Source organism: Pinus tabuliformis, chromosome 4_2 (assembly GCF_031772625.1).
Source record: "Pinus tabuliformis cultivar Carrire ecotype Pingquan chromosome 4_2, CPIR1, whole genome shotgun sequence".
NCBI lineage: Eukaryota > Viridiplantae > Streptophyta > Pinopsida > Pinales > Pinaceae > Pinus > Pinus tabuliformis.
The window spans coordinates 1,103,776,257-1,103,799,561 of record NC_142304.1 but is presented as its reverse complement, the minus strand read 5'-3'; the positions used below and the strand labels follow the sequence as shown (position 1 = coordinate 1,103,799,561).

Sequence of the window (23,305 nt, the reverse complement as noted above, 5' to 3'; positions counted from 1 at the left end):
TTTGAGCACATTTATTTCCTGCATGTTAGAACCTGCAATAAGCATGTCATTTACATACAATAACAATATAATATAGCTTCCATCATTTTTCCTTTTGAGATAAACACAATGATTAGAGTGACATCTAGTATAACCTTGTTCGGACATAAACCTATCAATGTTTAGATACCAATGCCTTGGAGCCTGTTTTAATCCATATAAGCTCTTCTTCAACATGCACACTAGTTTCTCCTTCCCTTTTACCTCATATCCTTGTGGCTACTGCATATATATCTCTTGCTCCAAATCCGCATGGAGAAAGGTTGTCTTTACATCTAACCGCTTAAGCTGCAAACCTTCAGCTGCTATTAGACTTAAAATAGTTCTGATTGAATTCATTGTAACAATAGGAGAAAATATCTCATCAAAGTCTATACCCTTTTTCTGTGCAAACCCCTTCACTACAAGTTTAGCTTTATACCTTTTTCTACCTCCATCTTCTTCCTTCAACCTGTAAACCCATTTATTCTGCAATGTTGTTTTACCTGTAGGCAACCTGACTAAGTCCTAAGTCTAGTTTTGTGCTAAGGATTCCATCTCTTCTTTCATGGATTTCTCCCACTTCTTCCTGGTTTCTACCTGCACTACTTCTTCATAACATTCTAGTTCACCATAATCAGTCAACAATACATAATATAATGAAGGAGAGTATCGTTTGAGGGGTCTACATATCTTGGTAGATCTTCTAACACCACTTTCGGGCGTTTGAGTTGCTTGTTGATGTTGTGGTTTTTCTGGCTGTTGATCAATATGATTTTCAGGCACCTTCACTTTTTCTGTGATCTCACCAAGCACTGTGTATTCTCTGTTTTCTTTTTCCTGTTTCTTTTCCTGCATCTGATCCTTATACAAAACCTTTTCATTGAATATGGCATATTTGCTCCTAATGATTTTTTGATTTTCATAATCATAAAAGCGATAACCAAAATCATTAACACCATATCCAATAATACATTTCTTTGATCTTGGCTCAAGCTTTGTTCTATTTTATTTATTAATGTGGACAAAGGCTTCACAACTAAAAGTCTTTAAAAATGAGTAGTTTACCTTTTTACCTGTGCATGCCTCCTCTGGAATACCACCATACTAGGATCTTGAAGGCCCTTTATTTATTAAATAAACAGTCGTATCTACAACATCTTCCCAGAATTTTAAAGGCAATCCTGCATGCAAACTCATGCACCTTGCATGCTCCATGATTGTCCTGTTTATCCTTTTTGACACACCATTTTCTTGTGGTGTTCCGGAAACTGTCTTCTCTCTGCGAATTCCATTCTCTGAACAGTACCTATCAAACTCTTTGCTACAATATTTACCTCCATTGTCTAATCTGAGACACTTCAACCTTTTTTTTGTCTAATTTTCAACCAAAGCTTTCCATTTTTTGAAGTATCAAATACATCAGATTTATTTTGAATACAATAAATCCAAGTTTTTATGGTTGCATCATCAATAAAAGTAACTAAATAACGAGAGCCACCAAGAGATAATACCTGAGAAGCTCCCCATACATTTTTATACACAAGCTCTAATTTTTTGTTCTTCTTTTCTTTCCCAACTCTGAGGAATTTGACTCTCCTCTGTTTTCCATAAACACAATTCTCACAGAATTTTAAATCAACATGCTTCAAACTTGGCAACAAATTTCTTGAGTGAAGAATCTGCATCCTCTTATCACTCATGTGCCCAAGCCTATGATGCCACAATGCCATATATTCTCATGTAGAGGTTAAAGCATTAACAGAATTAGAAATACCACTGCATAAATACAATGTACCAACCTTTTCTCCTTTTGTTATTACTAGGGCTCCTTTAGTGACCTTCCAGGTTTTATCTGTAAAAGTAGTCACACATCCTTCACCTCCCAACTGCACTATTGAAATCATATTTTTCTTCAGATCTTGAACATGCCTTACCTCCTTCAATAGCCATTTATTTATGTTATGTTGTTTTATGAAAATTGTACCCATTCCAATAATTTTACAGGGTTTATCATCACCCAATCGAACCTGTCCAAAATCTCCTTGAACATAATCATGAAAATGTTTCCTATCAGGTGTGGTATGGAATGAGGCCGCTGAATCTACCACCCAGACATCAATAATATTTTCTAATGAAAGAATCAAAGCATCTTGCAACACATCACCTGTCACATTCGCTTCATGATTGTTTTCTTGTTGCGCGTCTCCTTCTTTTCCCTTCTGAGACTTGCAGTCTTTCTTCAAGTGTCCTTTCTTCCCACATTTCCAACACACTATCCCCGATCTGGACTTGGATCTTCCTTTCCTTAACTTACTGCGATATCCTGGGCTCTTTCCTCTTTCCATTTTTCTTCCCCTAGTCTCTGCAGTCAAAGCATTACCTGATGTCTCACCAGAGATTTTCTGTCACATTTCCTCGATAAGGATTGCACGACAACATAATCAAACTTTAAAGTACTAGATCCAGAGACAGAGTTACTAATGGCCATAACTAAACCATTCCAACTTTCTGGTAATGGGCACAAAAATAACAAAGCCCTAACTTCATCGTCAAAAGTTACCCCTACAGAACTTAACTGACTCATAACTGTATTAAATTCATTTAAATAATTAGCAACAGATCCACCTTCAGGCATCTTCATATTAACTAAACGCTTCATCAGGCTCCACACCCAACAGCTAGGAGCGACAACACTTCCATCTTTATAGTTATGAATTTGGTAGACCTCCTTGTTGCCATAATTTTGCTTTAAACTTTTATTTCCACCCTGAATGCATTCTCCAATGACTTAGGTTTCCAAAGACGAAACTCATGTTAGATATTATCCTTTAAATTCCCGATAAAGACATCAATAAAATTCTCCTCTGGAATAGTAGTTACCTTGATATTCGATCTTTGGAATTCCTCAGTATGCTCCCCAGCTAAACCCTTTTGTTTGAGATTTATCATTTGGCTAAGAAATCTATTTCTCTTCGTATCCTCATAATGTGTTATCAGTTCCTTCGTTAAAATTGTCCAAGTAATAAGTGCTTTATGAGAAAAAATCCATCGATACCATACAAAATGATTGGGTTCTAAATATAAAGATGCAATGTGTACCTTTTGTGTTTGTTTCAAATCATGTAGATCAAATACTTTTCCATATGTAGTATCCATGTTATCATATCCTTGCCATCAAACTTCCTCATATAAATTTTTGGAATATCATTGGTCTTCAACCTAGAGTTAAAGTCTCTAAAATCATGATTCACATTCCTTTTATTCTCATCATGGGTTTCATGGCATACCTTATCACTACTAGGAAGCACTTCTTAGAACAAATTTGTCAAACCTTCCTTCAAACTTTCCATGTATTCTTTTATTTATTTTTCTAAACCATCAATCTTAGCTTCCAATTCATTGTTGGTTTCTCTCTGTGATAGTGAAAATTATTGCACTTGGTCTCGTAATTTTGATATATCATGTTGCATTTTTTCTTCTTCATCCATCATATTAAATCTTTCTGAGGGCTTGATGGGTGTAGAACTTTTTTATTTGGGAAGAATTTTTGAATTAATTAATGATATCTATGCTCCATTATTTCCATTGAATAATTTCAAACTATTTTTCGAAAAAAAAGTTATGAAAATTTAAAAACACACACCTTTTAGAGCTTGATTTTGATCTTGTTGATACACTGCTCTTGAAATTGTTGTTTCTACGTAATTTTAGCCTCCTAAGGTTTGAAATTGCGTCTTGTGATAGTCCTTTGTGTCCTCTTTCCAACCCCATTAGCTAGAATAGGATTTAATTCTTCAAGATAAAGTTAGCCAAAATATCCGAAGATGACTTGCTTATGGACTGCTTCAGTGGAGGAAAATTGTACTGAAAGCCACGTATCACCGTTTCAACCTTTGGTCCTAAAAATTGTACCCAAGAAAATACAATACGTGAAACTTTAACCACTTTTTACGGAACTCAATTTAGATTCTTGAAACGAAAGTTATGACAATTTTCCTCAAGGCACCTGTTTGAGACAAAATTTTGGAGCATACAAAAACCTTAAATTCCTTGAGCCATATCTCTGAGAGTATAGCGAAACAAACTCTAAATTTTTACATGATGTTCATCAAGATATCGGCTCCATGGGGTCAAAATTTTAGCTTCTAAAACGTCAAAGACAAAAATCTATAGTGAAAATTCTAAGATGACTTGTTTGAAGCAACGAAACCTAGGACCTAGAGCTCTGATACCAAATCCTATGAACCAGATCACAAATTGAAGAAAATATAGATAAACAACTTGAAAATAAACCTCTTCGAGGGGTAAACCTTTGTTTACATCACATAAATGAACAATTGTTAGATGATTCAAAGAAAAAGACCTCCTAGGTATATATAGGAGTCTAAGGGGTCAAAATATAATTAGGGCCTACATAACAATAATAATTTAAGAGCTCAACAATAACAATAGTGGTATTATATGGGGCATAAAAATAACAATAGTTATGTCTTCCCAAAGGTAAGCGATTGCAGCTAATTTGAGAGGCTCACACCTCCAAGGTTCCATGGCACTTTGGTGTAGGGAAGACATTGGGCAACTTGTAAAGGTATGTGTATTGGAACAAGATGTAAGAACAAGTAGCTAGTTCATAATAGGATGCACGATTTTTTGTACCAACAAGCCTAATAACAATAAAAAAGGTTTATATCCCTTACCTATACCCACTCGCCCTTGGGAAATAATTTCCATTGACTTTGTGGGAAGTTTACCAGCAACAAGGTGTTGAATTTTGTAGCTATGGTTGGTCTTCATAAATAATATTTTATCCCTTCAAATATATGAAATAATAAATATAAGACATGTTCTTCATATCAGTTTCAAAAGAAAAAAAATTTGAATTTTTGGCTCCAATATGATCAAGTCAGTGCAAATTGAAGAGGCACCCATTTGACATCCTAGAAATCTCTATATACATCACTCATCCTTCTCCACAAGGCACAATTTGTATCACAACAATAATCTATTTTATGTTCACATGTGCAAAGGAGAGAGAGAATAAGAAGTGCACATGAGTAACAGGAAGTGCACGTGAGTTACAGGAAGTGCATATGAGTAAAAAGAAGTTTGCATGATTTGCGATCTGTAGCACCTGACACTCCTTTGTGACCATAGTTCCCTCCACTATTTGAATATCAGCCTCTACCTTGTCTTCTAGATCAAATCCATTTGTTGGGGTTCGATTGTCACTGTCCAAATTAAATCCAACAGTTGAGGTTATGTCGCTACCATACATATCAGATTCAGTGGTTGGGGTTTTCACAACGCAAATCATACTCTTTGTGCAGTGATGGTTTTGGTCGCCATAGTCCATATCAGATTTTCGCAACACATTCTGCAGTACTTAGACCTTGGGGTTTCTATTACTAGAGTCCAAGCCCTATTTTCACAAGATATTTAGCAGTATTAAGCTTTCTGGAATTCGACCATTGCAGTATCGATCAACTAGGAGTAAAAATCCTTTCAAAGTAAAAAAAAAGTCTGAGGCAATCCCGAAATGCTTGTAATAGATTTAGCCCATAAGCTTCACGACGACGAGCCGATCGTAGCTGTACCATTCACTTATAAGCCCCCAATTTTCTGGTGGTCCAAATTTTTTCCTGACGCGGCTTCAAGTGACCCACTTCACTAGACTCCTAAGTTTGCCCTCTTTCCAAGCATATTAATCTTAAGTAAGATAAAAAATATTTGACCGGGGCTAGTGTATGCTCGGTATTAGATCTCAAGTTATGGATGTGGAAAGGGCAGTTGAGAAGGTCGAAAAACTTGCGAAAAGGTTCGAGGCATTCAAGGAGAAAATTTCCGCCCAAATCTCACAACTAGTAGATGTTATAAATATGTCTCGTAGGGAGGATCCTAGTGTTGATGAACACAGAGAAGGAGAATCCAATGACCACATTCACTTCCATGGAAATCACCACTCTTCGATCCATCGGACACCTAAGCTGGACATGTACAAATTTGATGGTTTTAACCCTGCAGTATGGGTAGCGCAAATGGAACAATATTTCTTCCTTAATGATATTTGCAACGATGGAACTAAACTACATGTGGGAGCCCTTTCCCTGGACCAAGATAGATGATAGTGGTGGCAATGGCATAAAAAATGTTATCGAAGGAGAGCAAGTTGGAACATGTTCTCAAAATCCATATGTGATCGCTTTGATCAGGAATCTATTTTGTTGGGACGTCTCACTAAACTCCGAAAAATAGGTACAGTAAAGGACTACATGGAAACCTTTGAACAATTAGCCATCAGAACCGAAGGCCTAGGAGATGACTTTTACTTGGAATGTTTCATCAGTGGCCTAAAGGAAGCCATCCAAGCCCATGTCTGGATGCATCACCCAACTACTTGGTTGGACGCATGCCGCAAGGCCTTAGATGTGGAATTCACCTTAAATGCCCAGTCCAATAATCCAAATTTCGTCACCAAGGCACATTCCACCAAGAAACTTAAGGTTCAAAAGGTGTCGCCGACAGAAATGGCCGAAAGAAGGGAACAAGGACTATGCTACTACTATGATGACAAGTACTCCCCCAAACATAAATGCAAGGAACCAAAATTCTTTCAAATTGATGCTATTGATAACAACTCAACAAATGAAGCTCCAACCCCTAAGGTGCCTAAGGAAGAAGCAGGTGAAACTAAAACCGACCCATAAAATGATCTCACAGCTACGCTAGATGAGCCAGTTATATCACTACATGCCTTGGCTAGAATTTCTTCGCTCCAGACTCTCAAAATCTGAGGCTTTATTAAACATCGACGAGTACTGGTATTGATTGATAGTAGCAACATTCATAACTTTGTCCACAAGAGAGTCACCAAAGTTGTACATTACTTTGTATAAGCGATATCTAATTTCCAAGTCTTTGTCGTTGATGGTGGGACTATGAAATGTGAAGGATGCTATGAAAATATTAAGCTTCAGATGAGAGTATACCACCTAAAGACCCACATGTTTTCCATTGAAATGGGTGGTTGCGACATTGTCCTTGGTGTTGAATGGCTTCGCACGCTGGGCCCTATCACAATGGATTTCTAGAAGAGATATATGAGATTTGAGCAGAACGACCACATTCAAACATTGAGGGGACTCCAGGCAGGTGCTCTTACTATCATCAACTCGCATCGAATGGATAAGCTTTTAAAAAAGCGCCATCATGGAGTAGTTGCCAAATTTAATGCCATCCAGGCCATTGAATCCACTACTCCACATATTCATCCTGAGATGCAACAAGTATTAGATCACCCCTAGCGGGTCTTTAACAAACCTAAAGAGCTTCCACCCTCTAAGGGTGAACATGATCATAGCATCCCTTTGGTCCTCGGTGCCCATCTGCCTAATGTCCACCCATATCAATATCCTTTTGCCCAAAATAATGAAATTGAAAAAATCATCAAGGAACTCGTTGAAGTTGGTGTTATCCGTCCCAGCATTAGCCCTTATTCATCTCTAGTGGTCATGGTTCTAAAGAAAGATGGAGAATGACACATGTGCCTAGACTTTTGGAACCTTAACAAGCTCACTATCAAGGACAAATTTCCTATTTCAATTGTTGATGATCTCCTTGATGAATTGCATGGTGCTAAATTCTTTACCAAGCTAGACCTTCGCTCGGGCTATTACCAAATACGCATGAAAGAAGTAGATATTATCAAAACAACCTTTCAAACTCATGAAGGCCATTATGAATTCTTAAGCATGCCATTTGGTATCTGTAATGCTCCATCCACTTTTAAAAGCCTCATGAACCACCTTCTGAAACCCTATCTCAGAAAATTTGTCTTGCTCTTCCTCGATGACATTCTAATCTACAACATAGCATGGGAAAAACATCTTCAACATGTAGAGCATATATTGCAACTGCTCCAAGATCACAAATTATTTGTCAAATTATTCAAGTGCTCCTTTGGTGTGGAAGAAGTAGAGTATTTGGGACACATTGTGGGTCGTGAAGGAGTGAGAGTTGATTTGAAAAAGATTCAGGGAATGCAAGGTTGACGCCAACCAAAAACTCTAAATAGTTTGAGAGGATTCTTGGGTCTCACTGGCTACTAGTGCAAATTGTCCATGTTTATGGACGCATTGCCAAACCCCTCAATAATATTCTCAAGAAAACTTGATTTCTCTGGACTCGCACAACTCAACAAGCCCTCTTGGCTCTCAAACCGGCCATGTCATTCCCGTTTTTACTTATCAAATTGTGAATTTGAATGAATATTACTCATAAAATAAACACAACTATTAAAAACAAAAAAGAAATGATAAATTATTTATATAATTTACTAACATTCAAATCTGCAATTCCAATAAGTTTGTTTCACATTTATATAATTATACCATTAAATCTATCATTTCAATCAAATCCTCTCACATTTATGGAATTTAGTCCATTCAAATCTGCAATTTCAGTTAATCTCTCACACATTCTAAACAAAATTGAAAAACAAAAATCAAGAACAGTAACAAAACTCCGTATGAGGTCACATAAATACAGTATCCGGAATCCGTATGGGTTCACATAAATACAGAGTAATCCGAATGAGGTTAAGTACAGTAACAAATCAGAAATCCGTGTCAGTAACAGTAATCCGTATGAGGTCCGTGGCGGCGAAAAGTCTTTTAACGGATATTGAACATGCCGTGTCGTACCAGAGGATTCAAAGTCTGGGAAAATTTACTCCACGGGACAATTTGCCGGATGTTCACTCTTTTTTCCCGGGGAAATTTACTCGCGGGACAATTTGCTTTCGATTCTCCCGAAAAATGTACTCTGCGTTGTAATCGCTCGCTCCATCGCTAAATGTTGGCAATCGGAAGAAAGGAACATACACAAACATGACATCAGCGAATATGTGCAGACAGTATGTTCACTTGCTTACAGTATGTTCACTTGCTTATCCCCTTCCTCGCGCAGGGTACTCTTCTTATTTGGAAATAAGGCCCGCAACTACCTACTCACAACCGAAAATTGCTTCACAGAGACTTCAGTCAGAGAGAAAGGATGCTACTTTTCTCGGGCATACGATCTCGCAAGGTTTACTTTGCCATTACAAATGTGCACTCCACTACAGTAATGGCTAAAACATTTGCATCCAGGGTGATGGTATTTGGATTCACTGAAATGGCGAAAGCTTCAGCGACATTTGAAGCGAAAAATTTGAGTACCGGGATCAGTGGTTCTCAGCATGAACATGAGTCCAAAAATCCGCTAACCCAGCAACTCAGCGAGAGGATGGAGCTGCAAGAAACAAAGTCACTAGCCAGACAGAGCACGGAAAAACAATCAGACGGAAGGCAGAGTGAATCCAAGGTCAAAATAGGCTCAGAATCTGAAGGGCTTTCTGCAAAAACCAATTGCAAACAACAAGAATTAGAATGGAATAAAGTCATGAGAATGTGGGAGGCCCATTCGGAGGGACACATTAGGTTATCCAATGAGCAGATGACAGTTCTGAATGCCGTTTCAAGAGGGGAATCTGTGTTTCTTACAGGCTGTGCAGGCACAGGTAAGACCTATCTTCTCAATCTTGTAGTAAAAATTTTGAAGGAATTGCATGGTCCAGGCTCCGTCTTTGTGACAGCTTCAACATGGATTGCAGCATGCCATTTGAATGGCATGCCCCTACATTCCTTTGCTGGAGCTGCACCATTTGATGTGACTGAGCAAGGACTGTTGAGACGGATTGAAAAGAAAGACACATATGTTAACAGATGGAAAAATGCCAAGGCATTGGTTATAGATGAGATAAGCATGATTGATGGAAAGTTTTTTGATCAGTTGAATTATGTTGCCAATAAGCTGAGGCAGCCATTGAAGGGGAAAGGGGTGTGGGGTGGGTTGCAGCTTGTCGTGTCAGGGGATTTCTTCCAACTTCCACCGGTGATGCGTCAGAATACGGACAAGTTCTTTGCCTTTGAAGCAGATTGTTGGAACGAGTGTTTTGACAAGCAGATTGAATTAACTCATGTTTACAGGCAGTCAGATAGGGAGCTAGTAGAGATGTTGCAAGAAATAAGAAGAGGTGAGGTTCACCCAAAAACCTTGGCCAAATTGAGGAACTGTCAGGGTCCAACCGTGGGTGAGCCTGTGATTAGATTGTATCCGAGGAATTATGATGTTAGGAGGGTGAATGATGAGACACTGAATTATCTGGGGCAGGAAATCATCACTTTTATTGCCGAGGATGAAGGAGAAGCGTATGAAGAGAGGAATTTGAATATTGGAATTGCTCCCGATTACATTGGTCTTTGCATAGGGGCGCAAGTGATGCTTATCAAGAATATAGAAACTGCGATAGGATTGTCGAGTGGGTTAATGGGCCAGATTGTTGATTTTGTTAAGGATGATACGCAGTCGAGAGCTATTAGTCCAACAGGGTTCTGGCCAAAGGTGAGATTTCTCTGTGGGGTCGAAAGGATTATCACATCCGAATCCTGGCATGTTTATGAAGGTGAGGTGAAAGTGGCTACCCGAACACAGGTGCCATTGATTTTAGCATGGGCTATTACTGTGTACAAGTGCCAAGGGATGACATTGGAGAGGTTGGAGACAAATTTTCACGCATTTGATTATGGCATGGGATATGTAGCCCTTTCCCGCGTGAAGAGTTTAGACGGACTGAGGTTTACAGGATTTAAACTATCTAATATCAAAGCACACCCAAAGGTGCGTGACTTCTATCAGAAACTTACCAGCAGTGGGGGGCTACATGGATGATAAATAAGAGAAACGAATCCCCTAGCATTATTAGCTTTTACACATCTCCATTGACTTGGGTTTCAATATTTATTTGTGATAGGGAGATGGCAGTATTATAGAAGCTATCTACTTATTTTGAATCTCGTTGAACATCCTACTGTATATCGATCTTAATTTGACAGAGAAGCAGTTTTCATAAGAGCTGAGAAGTACAGTAATGACTGAGTTATTAAGAAGATAAACTTTTGCAATCTGGTAATGTAGGTTCATAATTATTATGGATTTCGGTTCGATGTTCAAACACTATGTTAAAGATATATATCAGTTATAATTAATCTCAAAGTATTAAGTTTCTAATCCAACGATCAGAAAGCAGGAAGGCAGGAATGTTACTGTCCCCTATTTTTGGTTATATGCGAGAGTATTTGATATTATGTTATGTTTTGTTTATATTTGTTGAATAGGTGTCTGGCATTGTCACCAGACCTCATTATTGCATCATATTAACTAATCACCACACCTGATTATTGCATCATATTAACTTTTATATATAGAGAGGTAGAGTGCCCTTTTTCGGAGGAAAAAAAACAATGATTTTATTATAAAATAAAAATCAGTATATGTGCATTGTATCTTCCTGCAATTAGCAGAAATTGGTTTACTATTTAGTAATGGCCGTATATGTCAAAACTATGAAACAGAAATCCCTTTCAAATATCAGTCATTCTTATATTCTATTTTCTGATATGCATAAGTCTCTAAGATTATCTATCCCTATACTCTCATTAACATATATTTTTGCGGTCTGAAAATACCAAAAAACATAAAGGGTATGTTGGTGTGACCAGAAGTGTCACCGAAGGCTGAGCAGTCCCTCGTCTCATGTAGTGTTGCTCACTGTGTATCTGTATTTCATGATTTTTTAGGGCTTTCCAATGTTATTATTTGATAATTTGTCTGCTTCTATGTTGACTTTTTATATAGATGTGAGTAATAATGTATTCTGTGAGTGATCCCAATATGTGCTTCATCCTCTTTATCTAACCTAATATCTAACCTAATAGTGTGGTGATCAAAATTGGAATGTCCCATAATTCCATGACCTGATTTTTCCTCACCGTTCTTATATGGGCTGATGTCTGTACGGTTTACCATTCTCCCTGTATTTTGCCTCACTGTTTTTATATGGTCTAATGTCTATACGGTTTACCATTCTCCCAGTCTTCTTTCTCAAAGCAAATTTCTAAGAGAGAGCCCTATATTACAATGACTCCAATAAATGAACTCCCGAGTCCCATAAGCAGTTGGAGCAGACCTCCCAAGACATGGTGAAAATGTGGGTGCCTAATGAATGTTGTTATTTGAAAACGCCTGGTATGATTTTTGAGGAAGCTTGAAAAGCATTTTCATCAATATATCAATTAGAATCGGTAATATAGAATAGACCAATTACCCAATTTTTTTTTGCAGTGTGATCTTGTGATTGAGATTGGTCATTGCCATAATGATGACCCAGTTTCAAACCCAAACAATCATAGAGCCATGGAAATTGAGATGCAACATTCATTCAAAAGATGGTATCCCTTTGTATATTGGAAACCGTAAGGTCCAATAACATTATGAATCTAAATCAAGCGACGAGGTCCAAAGGATGTGTGATTATGAGGTATTGAGGTATGTAGCTTTATGATCGTTCATTATTCCATGTTTAGTTAGGAATTTTTTTTTTTCTTTCATTTAGGAAATGTCAAATTTTTCCTGATCTTGCACTTGCTGTGATAAGTATTTGAGGAGGAAATTGGAAGAAAATAATTGTATATTTTAATTTATATTATATTTATATAACATTTCAATTACTGTAATCGATGGCAGTATGGTGTTGTTTCAAATTTTAATGAAATGTGTGTATCTATTAAAAAAGAAAAGAAGAAAAGAAAAGAAGCTCCTTTTATAAAAGTAGTTAATCTTGGTATGTATGATCTGGAACGAAAGTATTGTTTTATCTTTCTCCTTGTATACCAATGAAAGTATGGAGAGAAAAGATATAATTTCAATATTACAAATTCATAGTTTTTGAATATGAATGAGCTCCTAGCTAGACTTGAAACTACCTGAAATGAGTTTGTCTCTGTTCTTCCACGAAACTAAAGTTTCTGCCACAAGATTGAGGTATCTTAAGCTCCAAAATAATCATAAACGGCCCAACCAAATACATTATGCGCAATGGCAAAAATAATAACAGTTAATTGACTCCGGATTAATAATTTAGAGAGAGATTTATCTGAGGGTTTAGGATAGCTAAGTTCATCAGTATAACTAGAGTGTGGCAAATTAAAAACAGAAAAGGTACAAAAACTGGGTAGCTCTATCGCACTGAGTGTAATAATAAGCGGGTAATAAAGAGAATAATAGAGACTATTGCAGATCAAGGAATTTGAATTGTTATTTTATTTATTTTTACAATAATGAAAATGATTCAAATGAATCAAGATGTATAGGTAATTTTTAATTTATATATATGTCTTGTATTTATAAATATTAGTTTTGTTTAATTAATTGAACCCATATTTTTTTATTGTGCTTCTACAAGGTGGTTAAGGATGGGAGGTACTAATAGTAAATCAATTTTTAATTGAGATTCATTTCGTTATAATTTTATATATTTATTTAATTGATATTGTATTATTATACTACATAAAAATATGTATTTTTTTCCACAATTTGTATTTAAATTTCTGTTGATGGTGTTTTGGACCCACCAACATGTTAGGGAATCTTCCTAGTAAAAAGTCTCAACTAGACCTCAGGCCATTTGGAGTAACAGTCCCAACAATGGATAGTATGGTATCGCTTTGACTGTGGTAGCGCGCAGAGGTAAGTAAGATGTCTTTGCTAGTCGTAGGGGTGTGACCTTACAACAAGTCAAGGAAGGTGCATGAAAGGCTCTAACACACGAAAGGGGGGAAGAGTGCACCCCTTAGAAACCTGTGATAGCACGTAGCTTGAAAGGGAACACGAAAAAAAATACACCACGAGAAGGAAAGCAAAATAGCTAACGATCCAAAGTGATGGGTTATATCAACAACATGCTTCGATAAGATTCATACAAACACATACAGAATAGTCCATGCATACATGCATAAATTACAACTACATACATCATTAAAGTAACCAAGAGGCCGAACTACAATAACAACATATGCATGAAACGTGTTGGCTTTGTTATATTTAAAGAGTGAAAGATCACCTGTCTCTTATGTGCAGCCCTTGTTCTTCCCTGAGTTGTTGCTTCAACTCTTACAACTTATTTTCTGCTTCTTTCAGTTTTTGCTTCTCTTTGCCTTTGCGGGATCCTTCTGTCGCGTTGTCGACTCTTAGCCTCAATCTCCAAAGTTGTTTTCAACACAAGTGGGTCTGCGTTGAACTTGCAGCGTTGCTCTGCTTGTGCGTTGTCAACGACCTTCCTCTTGCCTTTGTAAAGCGCAGGTCTGCTGCCGATGATGATGCTCTCTGAGATGTTGATGCCTTCTGCACTGTTGACTAATCAACAACTATTCTGACCGGTTCATTGAGCTTGGAGAAGTTGTAGCAATATCTACATGGATCTTCCTCCGGTTAATGACATGCCTCGTGGATCCAAGGATGATACACTCTCGCACAATGGTCATTTACTAAGCAATGTCGGGCATATGGATTGAAACCTCTGGTGCTGAAGGTGAACCTCTTGAATTCATCCGTCTCGGTCTCAACATGTTTGAGATTCTGGATCTCATACAACCTGATTCGGAAAGGAAGAGTGAGCTAAGGTGCTTTCTTCTTTCTGTATAGTCTAGCTGACAACCCTGTTGAGATGTGATATGACACTTTTTGCATGACCAACCTATCCATGGAAAACTTCAGTAAAACATGCGGAGCTTTCTTCGCATTGTACATCTGTATGAAAGTGCCAAGAGGTGAGGCATACCAATTTGTTATGTCGACCAATGCCTCCATCGTTGCCTGCGACATGCAAGGCGGATCTTGCTCAAAGATCATCTTGTACACTGGGGTGACGAAGTGGTCTGATAACTGTATGATAACTCCACGAAAGCTACATTCGGAGAACAACCTGCAATAAGTGTGCACAAACGTTTCTGAAGGTTTCCATGCCCCACCCAAGCCTGGGCACATATTGCATCAAGTATGTAAGCGGACATCAATAGCTTCGCTTGCTGAACCTTGGGCGGATGTCGGGTTCTGTTACTTGTTCCTTCAACCTAAGATCCAACATCTCGGTCGCAGCGAGTGATACATCTCCTGAAAGTCCTTTGCCCTGAAAGTAGAAAGTTGTGTTTCACGGACACTGCTCAACACCATTATCTCTAGATTAGTATGCGAGACAATCTAGCAGATCATTTCCGCGCATGGAAACGCGGGATACCTTCATGCAATCTGATACAAGCCAGGGTTGTGAATGTTGACATAGATCCTGCGGTCTTTCAAATTCTTCTTAAATGTGCTTGAAAGGTGTCATTGATGTCCTGTCATTTCATCTTGATTTCCTTGTCTATGAACAACTTAGTGTCTTCATAGATGGGCAAGTTCATAAACACTTTCTCAACCGCATCTCCAGTTGCACTCTCAACGGTGTCTTTTGAATTTTTTTTCTTGGAGGCCAATGTACCTCTACTACTGAGAGACGGATGAACACCTATGATACCTAGAGACAGAACAACACTCATGTAAAGCACAATGTCATTTGAAAACCAAAACAACTTGAGGAGTGACATGCAACACACCTAGGTGATTCACTGGAAGATTTGCTCAATTTTCACCGGGAGGCTGAGAAACTGACTAATATAACTACGCAGAACATAGTCCGGACTGTCAGCAAGTTCATTGCTCACTGAAATTGTGCAGAGCACAGTCCAGCTTGGCCTGTTGATGCGCAGTTTCAGTGAGCAATGACTGCAACCTGGTCAAACGCATCTGCGCAATTCCGGGGGCCAGTAGAGCACTTCCTCTCAAAATTGCGCAGAGCAAGCTTGGAGGCTCGTGTTGGGCAAGCTCTGCGCAATTTCAGGGAGGAAAGCAAAGATTTCACTCTCTGAAATGCGCAGTGCAAGCTAGGCAAGGAAAGCTTTGGGCCAAGGTACCCTAAACCTACCGACGGGCAACTGAAAACATGAAAAGGCCGAAAGCATGTGCGAAGTTGAGTGTATACAAGAGTGAATGATCATGCATGCAATCAGTGAGTGCAGGGTTCAGAAACGAGAAAACAATTAAGTGTGTGAAGCGAGTTGTCGCAACGATGACTGTTAGTGCATAAACAATGTCATGCATGCGACAACAATGAAATGCAATGAAAAACTTGAAAGAGTGCTTCTACAAGCTAACATGCATTAAAACGACATCAAGTGTTCAAGAAAACTAAGCAAACAACACTCACACAAACTGAAATACAAAAAAAAGACAGAAAAACAACAAAAGACATGAAAAACAGGCTTACTGGGAAAAATGTCAACCGAATGCTCCTAGATGAGATGTGGGATGCCAGAGCTCCAAGATCGAAGTGAGGAATGAGATCTGAAGCGTCGAATAAATAGTTTTGATAAGATCAAGGCTTATGACGTGCATGCTACAAATTTAGGAAAACATGACACTTGGCGGGAGGTTTCTAAAACGACTTTTGCATGTAACCTCTAACTGTTAAAAATGGATCCCTAAAATCTAGGGATTTTTTTTTTCTTTTTCCTTTTTTCTTTTTTGCTTTTTCGGGAAAAAGAAGCCCATGAATGCAAGGTAAGATTGGTCAGCCTTGGAGGGGATCGGTCAACTTGAGAGTACATGCAACAGACGGTCGCAAGCCTTGGAGTGACTTCCATCCAGTTTTTGCACTTAGTGGGTCTGACTGTCCCTCAGGCTCTACGCATTTTTTGGATTGAAGCCTTGGTTGTCAATGAGAACTGTGCATTTTTTTAGAGTAAGCCCAGTGATGGGCTACTTTGCGCAATTTCCAAAGGGAAGGCTGCTTACTTGATCTGTGCATTTCTAGAGAACAACAGGTTGCCTAGATGGTATGCACGATTATGGAGAGGAAGGTTGGTTCCCCTCTAGTTTTGCGCAATTTTCCAACTGAGCCCAACAATCAGAAAATGACCAAGTTTCAGAATGTCGGCGTGCGGGTGGGAGGAAAAAAAGCTAGTAGACACAAGCTGATAATCCACTGAAACTCAACTGAAGCATATGCACCTGGATAGTGAAAGACATGTTGCTAAGGATGGTTGGTAGGGAGGCTCCAAAATAAAGCTAAGGCAAAATTTTGGAGGGTGGTTGTAGCCGCTACAACAATTTCATAACAATGGATTTATTTATACATGACTTTTTTCTCATCAAATTGATTGAATGTCACTGCTTAGAAAAGATACAATGATTAAAAATAAAAGAGGAAATGGAAATTGATCAATTATAACAAATTTCATTAATAATAATAATATATATTTAACAAATTCTTAAAATAATGATAATAGACACATTTTTTAATTATTATTTAATAATAATAATTACTATAATTATTAACAATTTAAATAGTAATAATTAAAATTTAGATACATGTTGCAAACAAATATCTATGACAATGCTAATGGGACATTTTCCATGCCATGTCAAAAAAATTGGCACAAGAATAACACAACTTAACACACTATTAATTTCATTGTGTGGCGTGTCTTGAGCACTTGGAAAACTAAGAATTGGTAGGCAATACCAATTCTGACACTAAGCCCTCATATTGTAGTAGTGCCTCTAATGTTGATGTGAAAATGTCAAATGACTCTCCTAGATATATCGAGACTCCAATGGAGAAGAACTACCATGAAGAAGATGAGCGAGTGATACAAAGTTTTAATGGAGTCACCAAAATAAAAAGTGAGATAAGCAATTGGTATACCTAGTTACGTTGAGGCTCCAATTGTTTAGTTAGTTGATATGCATAGGTCTAATGATGAATTTCTTGGCCCGATCTTTTATATATCAAGAAAAATTATCTTAGTCTCCCTTTGCTGTTATGGATAAATATGTTAGTTCTAAATAGGGATAACAACTTGGAAATCTTATCTCCCTTGGAGCCTATGATATGGCATCAAAACATTATTTTTATGTATATTGTAATTTGGGAACATGTGGAGTCCATCAATGCCTCTAGCTTCAAACCTCTTTGTCATGTATGTAAATACAGAATAAATGATTAATAGAATCTAATTTTTGTTAGAGAAATGAATTAAACATAATCAAAATCAAAATATTCAACTCATAATTATTGCACTACCACATTTTACCCTATAACTATGGTTTTTTTACACACTCAGAGTGTCACATTCACCTCCTAAGCTTTGATGTCATGTTGGCTTAAATAATTCATGCACATTTGTGAGAAAACATTCTAGGATCAAATTGTAAGAAAGAGGAGCTTATCTACAAAACATGCACACAATACAAGCCTTGAGGGTTATCTCAAGTAGTCATGAGCAACATGTGAGATCTTTCCTGAAATCGTCGAGGTAATGGGTTCAATTCTCTTGATTACATCTTGGTTAGAAACCTGTAACTTAGGAATTGACAATTTACATTGGTTGCCACTTGTCAATGTTAGTGAAGTCCCACAAAACTTTATACATGGCTTTATGGAAAGAAAAAAGCACACAATGCACAAAAACTAAAAGCATAAATATTGAAAAAAATAAATATTGTATTGATAAATTTTAGTATGTTCTACAATCATAAACTTAAATATGTCAATCTCTACATCCATTCATATATTTGTAACCTCTCAAAATTTTATGTTACCAATATCTATCATTTTAATTCATCTTTCAAACCTTTTATGTATAACTATATCATACATTAAACTCCTCATGACATATACTCTCATGTCCTAGACCCATAATAGTTATTTTGTAAACTTCGAAGTATGATTCATGTTATGGTCACACATCAGTTTAATAAGAGTTTTATTGATCGAATAACGAGTATGATATGTGTTTAGGGAAACAACATTCTCGTTAACTCCTAGTGTATACCTACTCTTTTACTGTATATGTATTTTCTTCCTAATTTTTTGCATGGCATTCAACTACCTAATTAATTGTCTTAATAAATAGATTTATAAAAGAATTATAAGATACTAAGTATTTATATATCACACTGAAAGAGTATTCATTTATAAATTCCTTCGAATAGTTACAACTTTGAATGTAGTGTGGCACATTTGGGTTGGGTTTGGAACTATTGGATTTGTAGCTTCTTACATGGAGCATAAATGTATGATAAATCCAAAACTCCTTATTTGTATAGAATTCTCTCAAATACAAAGTAAGCACCAATTTTACAAAACAATAAACTCCTTTGAGAACATTTAAGGAAGTAATCCTTGTCTTAAATTTAATATTATACTTGAAGGAGATTCATAGTACTTTAAGCACTTGCACTTCAAACACCAATGACTCTTTTATATGGAATAAAATGTTTCTACAAGGACCAAATTGCAAATCAAACCTTTAAATGTTAATGAGCAATAAAACATAATAATTACCTAAAACTTCGCTGTTATAATGAAATTAACATCCATGCTTGAACTACAATATATGTATTTGGAGATTATATTGTACACAATGATAATGAAATTCAAGGAACAAAATTAAAATCTATCTATAAATCTTAAAAAGTAGAAATCAATTTAAGTACAAATAACACAAGCAAAACCATAAATAAATAGAACTAGAAACTAGAAATTCATAAGGATTTTAGCAGAGAGCAAGAAATTTAGCAAACCTTTGGCAAATGAGGTTCAAAATTTTCACGTGTATATATAATATTTGAAGGTATAAATGCTTTTTTTGTTCCCTTAAACATTAAATACAAAATATTTACAATTTGAAAACATACACACTTTATCTTTCCATAGCATACTCTCAAAACTATATCATCAAGTTTGAGACAAAAAATTTGGAAGATAATTACAATAAAAAAAATTGCTAATAACTTAGTGTCTAAAAATAATCTCCAAGAATTTCTTGCTCACATCATTGTTAATATATATATATATATATATAACATTAGCAATAGAAGGGGAAAACAAAAAAAAATATAATCATTGACCAACTCATTGGCGTATTATGATGCACAACAAACATGGGCCCCCAGTATGAGGCTTTTCCATTATGTAAGTTCTAGGTCATGATGCTAAGTTACGAGGTGCCAAGTTTTAGCACCCAAAGGTTGTGGGCCTTTCCATAGTTCTGGTATGGTGCATTCCAAATATGTAAGCACTCGGTCACAGACCTTGGTCATATGGTGTTAAGAGGCACTGACTAAGGGCTAAGAACACTTCAATCTTCACTACACCAAGAGTTGTAAAGATAGATTACAATGGAAAAAAAAATCTCAGTGTTCCAAGGTCTTGATATGATAGGCTCTTGGTCACGGAAATGAGCACATGTGGCATATGTTAAGGGTGATAATGTGTTATGTAACTAGATCACGAACAAGATAAAAAGAGATCAACGACTTGAAAATAAGCCTCATCGAGGCGGAAAACTCATTTTACATCACATAAATGAACAATTATTGGATGATCCAAATGACAAGACCTCCTAGGTATATATAGGAGTCTAAAGGGTCAAAATGTAATTAAGGCTTACATAATAATAATAATGTAAGGGCTCAACAATAACAATAGTGGGCTTCTATGGAGCAAAACATTAACAATATGGGGGATACACTAGTGTTATAGGGACATTAACATGCCCCTCACCTTCAAAAAGATGTTGTCTTCAACACTTGAGTAGTTCTCGATGCTTGTGTATGAAATGCTCATTCTCCCATGTGGAATATCTAGTAGGTAAGTTTTTCCACTTTATGAGATACTTTGAATTTATCGATTTTGTAGTTGTTGGATTCTTGTTTTAGTGATTGCTTCAAGCTCCAATATGATTTTTCCTTCCTTGTCAAGTTTTGCCACTATAATTTGAACTGGGAGTTTGTCACCTATAAAAATTTTTAAGAATGAAACATGGAAAATTGGGTGTCCTCACAAAGATGTAGACAACTTCAATTTGTATGCTATTGTACCAATCTTTTGCAACACCTTATAAGGGACATCGTACTTGGGCGATAATTTGTTGTCCTTCTTAGCTTACTTGAGGGACATTTGTTTGTATGGCTGTAGCCGTAAAAATACCCAATCATCTACATCAAAACTTCTTTCATGACGATGTTGATATGTTTGTTGTTTCATTCGATTATGCATGAGAGTCAAGTTATCTTTTAAGAGTTGGAGAACTTCTTGTTGGTGCTCAATGTGTTCTTCCATTGCTTGAAACTTAGAATTGTATCTTAAAGATGATGTGATGGATAGTGGATGATATCCATAAAGCGCCATAAATGGGGTCATCTTTAGTGCGATATGGAAGGAAGTGTTATACCACCATTCTGCAAGAGGTAACCACATGAATCATTGTGCTTGTTTGTAAGATACAAAGAAACAAAGATATCCTTCCAAAAATTTCTTCACTATCTCAGTTTGCCCATCAAATTGAGGATGATAAGATGAGCTATGAGCTAATTGAGTACCAAGATAAGAAAATAATTTTGTCTAAAAATTTTCAGTGAAAATGGGATCTCTATCACTTACAATAATCTTTGGGTTTCCTTGTAGCTTTTAAACTTTTTCCACAAATGCAATAGCAATTGTGCTAGCTTTGAAAAGATGATATAAGGTGCAAAATTGTGCATACTTGGTAAGTCTATCACTAACCACCATGATGACACTCTTTTCTTTGGATTTTGGTAAACTTGTGATAAAATCCATTGAGACCTCCTCCCAATGCTAAATTAGAATGGCTAATGGTTGTAAAATACTTGGGGTATTAATTGCCTCCACTTTATTTTTTTGGCATACCAAACATTCTGCCACAAACTTTTGAATATCAAATTTAAGGCCATCCAAAAAAAATTCCTTCTTGACCCTGTGGTAAGTTTTAAAAATCTTAAGTTCCCTCCTATAGGGGAGATATGGAATTCCAAAAGATCCTTTTGTTTGAGTTGGGAATTCTTACATAGATATAATCGACCTTTGTACCATACTGAATCATTTTCCCAGATAAATGTATCAGATGCACTAGGATCTTGTTGTAGTTTTTAGATGAGTGTACACACCTCTTCACCATTCTTCCATTCATCCCTTGATTCAATTATCCAATCAACTTGGATAATATAAATGACACAGAGAAATGCTTCCACATCCTCATCCCTTCTTGAGAGTGCCTTTGCAACAACATTTTTCTTCCCTTTCTTGTATATGATTTCAAAGTCATAACCCAACATCTTTGTGACCCAATTTTTGCTGCTCTTATGAAGATACTATTGTTCTAAGAAGTATTTAAGACTATCATGACCTATTTTTACCTTGAAGTGTCTTCTCATTAGGTAAGGGCGTCATTTCTTCAGATCATGTAGTATTAGCAACATTTCCTTCTAATAAATAGGTTCGTGTAAATACTTTTCCTTGATTGGATGACTTTCAAAAGAAATGGGTCTTCCATCTTGCATTAAAATAGCACCAATTCCATTTCCTGAGGCATCACATTCCACAATAAAGGTTTTTGTGAATTTTGGTGTAAATAAGACTAGATCTTGACAAATTACCTCTTTAACACGTTCAAAGGCCTTAGTTGTTTTTGGAGTAAAAAAAATGCATCTCTCTCTAGTAATATTGTTAGTGGTGTTTATATTTTCCCATAATTCTTAACAAATTTGTGATAAAATCTTGCCAACCAAAGAAATCCTCAAATATTCTTTGAGATTGTGGGGATTTTCCATTCCTTTATGGATTTAATTTTGTTAGGGTCTACCTTAACACCCTCATGAAATATAATATGACCCAAATATTCCACTTCTTGTACTCCAAAGAAACATTTGGAGGGTTTTGCATATAATTTTTTCTCCTCCAATAGTTTGAGCGTCATGTCAACATGTTGAACACGATCTTTCCAAGACTTGTACATTGCTATATCATCAAAAATTACTAACACAATTTTCTAAGAAAGCGTTTGAAAATGGAATTCATTAAAATATTAAATACGGAAGGTGCATTAGTAATGCCAAAAGGCATGACCAAAAAATCATATTGATCTTCGTGAGTTCTGAATGTTGTTTTCATAATGTCTTTTATCTTCATTATAATTTGATGATACCCAGAGTGAAGATCTAACTTGGTGAAGTAAATTGATCCATGTAGTTCATCGAAAAATTCATCAATGACAAGAATGAGAAATTTATTTTTAATAGTGAGCTTATTAAGCTCTCTATAATCCAGGCACATACACCATGATCCATCCTTCTTGTGAACCAATACTACTGTAGAAGAGAAAGAACTTTGGTTAGGTTTAATTATAACCGCCTCTAGCATTTCTGCAACCATATGTTCAATTTCACTCTTATGGGCATAGGGATATCTATAAGGTATGATATTTGTAGGAACACTTCTTGGAATCAAGTG

General features: G+C 36.6%; 1 protein-coding gene across 1 annotated transcript; it reads left to right on the top strand.

The window, feature by feature from the left end:
• The first annotated feature begins 9,144 nt into the window (after positions 1-9,144).
• Positions 9,145-10,788, top strand: LOC149173520 (ATP-dependent DNA helicase pfh1-like). The gene has a single exon (XM_089426725.1). The coding sequence runs from the start codon at positions 9,145-9,147 to the stop codon at positions 10,786-10,788; it is 1,644 nt and encodes a 547-aa protein (XP_089282851.1).
• Positions 10,789-23,305: the final 12,517 nt, after the last annotated feature.

Bases quoted from the DNA above. Each gene is read 5' to 3' on its own strand.
- LOC149173520 (XM_089426725.1), top strand. From the start codon at position 9,145: ATGGCTAAAACATTTGCATCCAGGGTGATGGTATTTGGATTCACTGAA.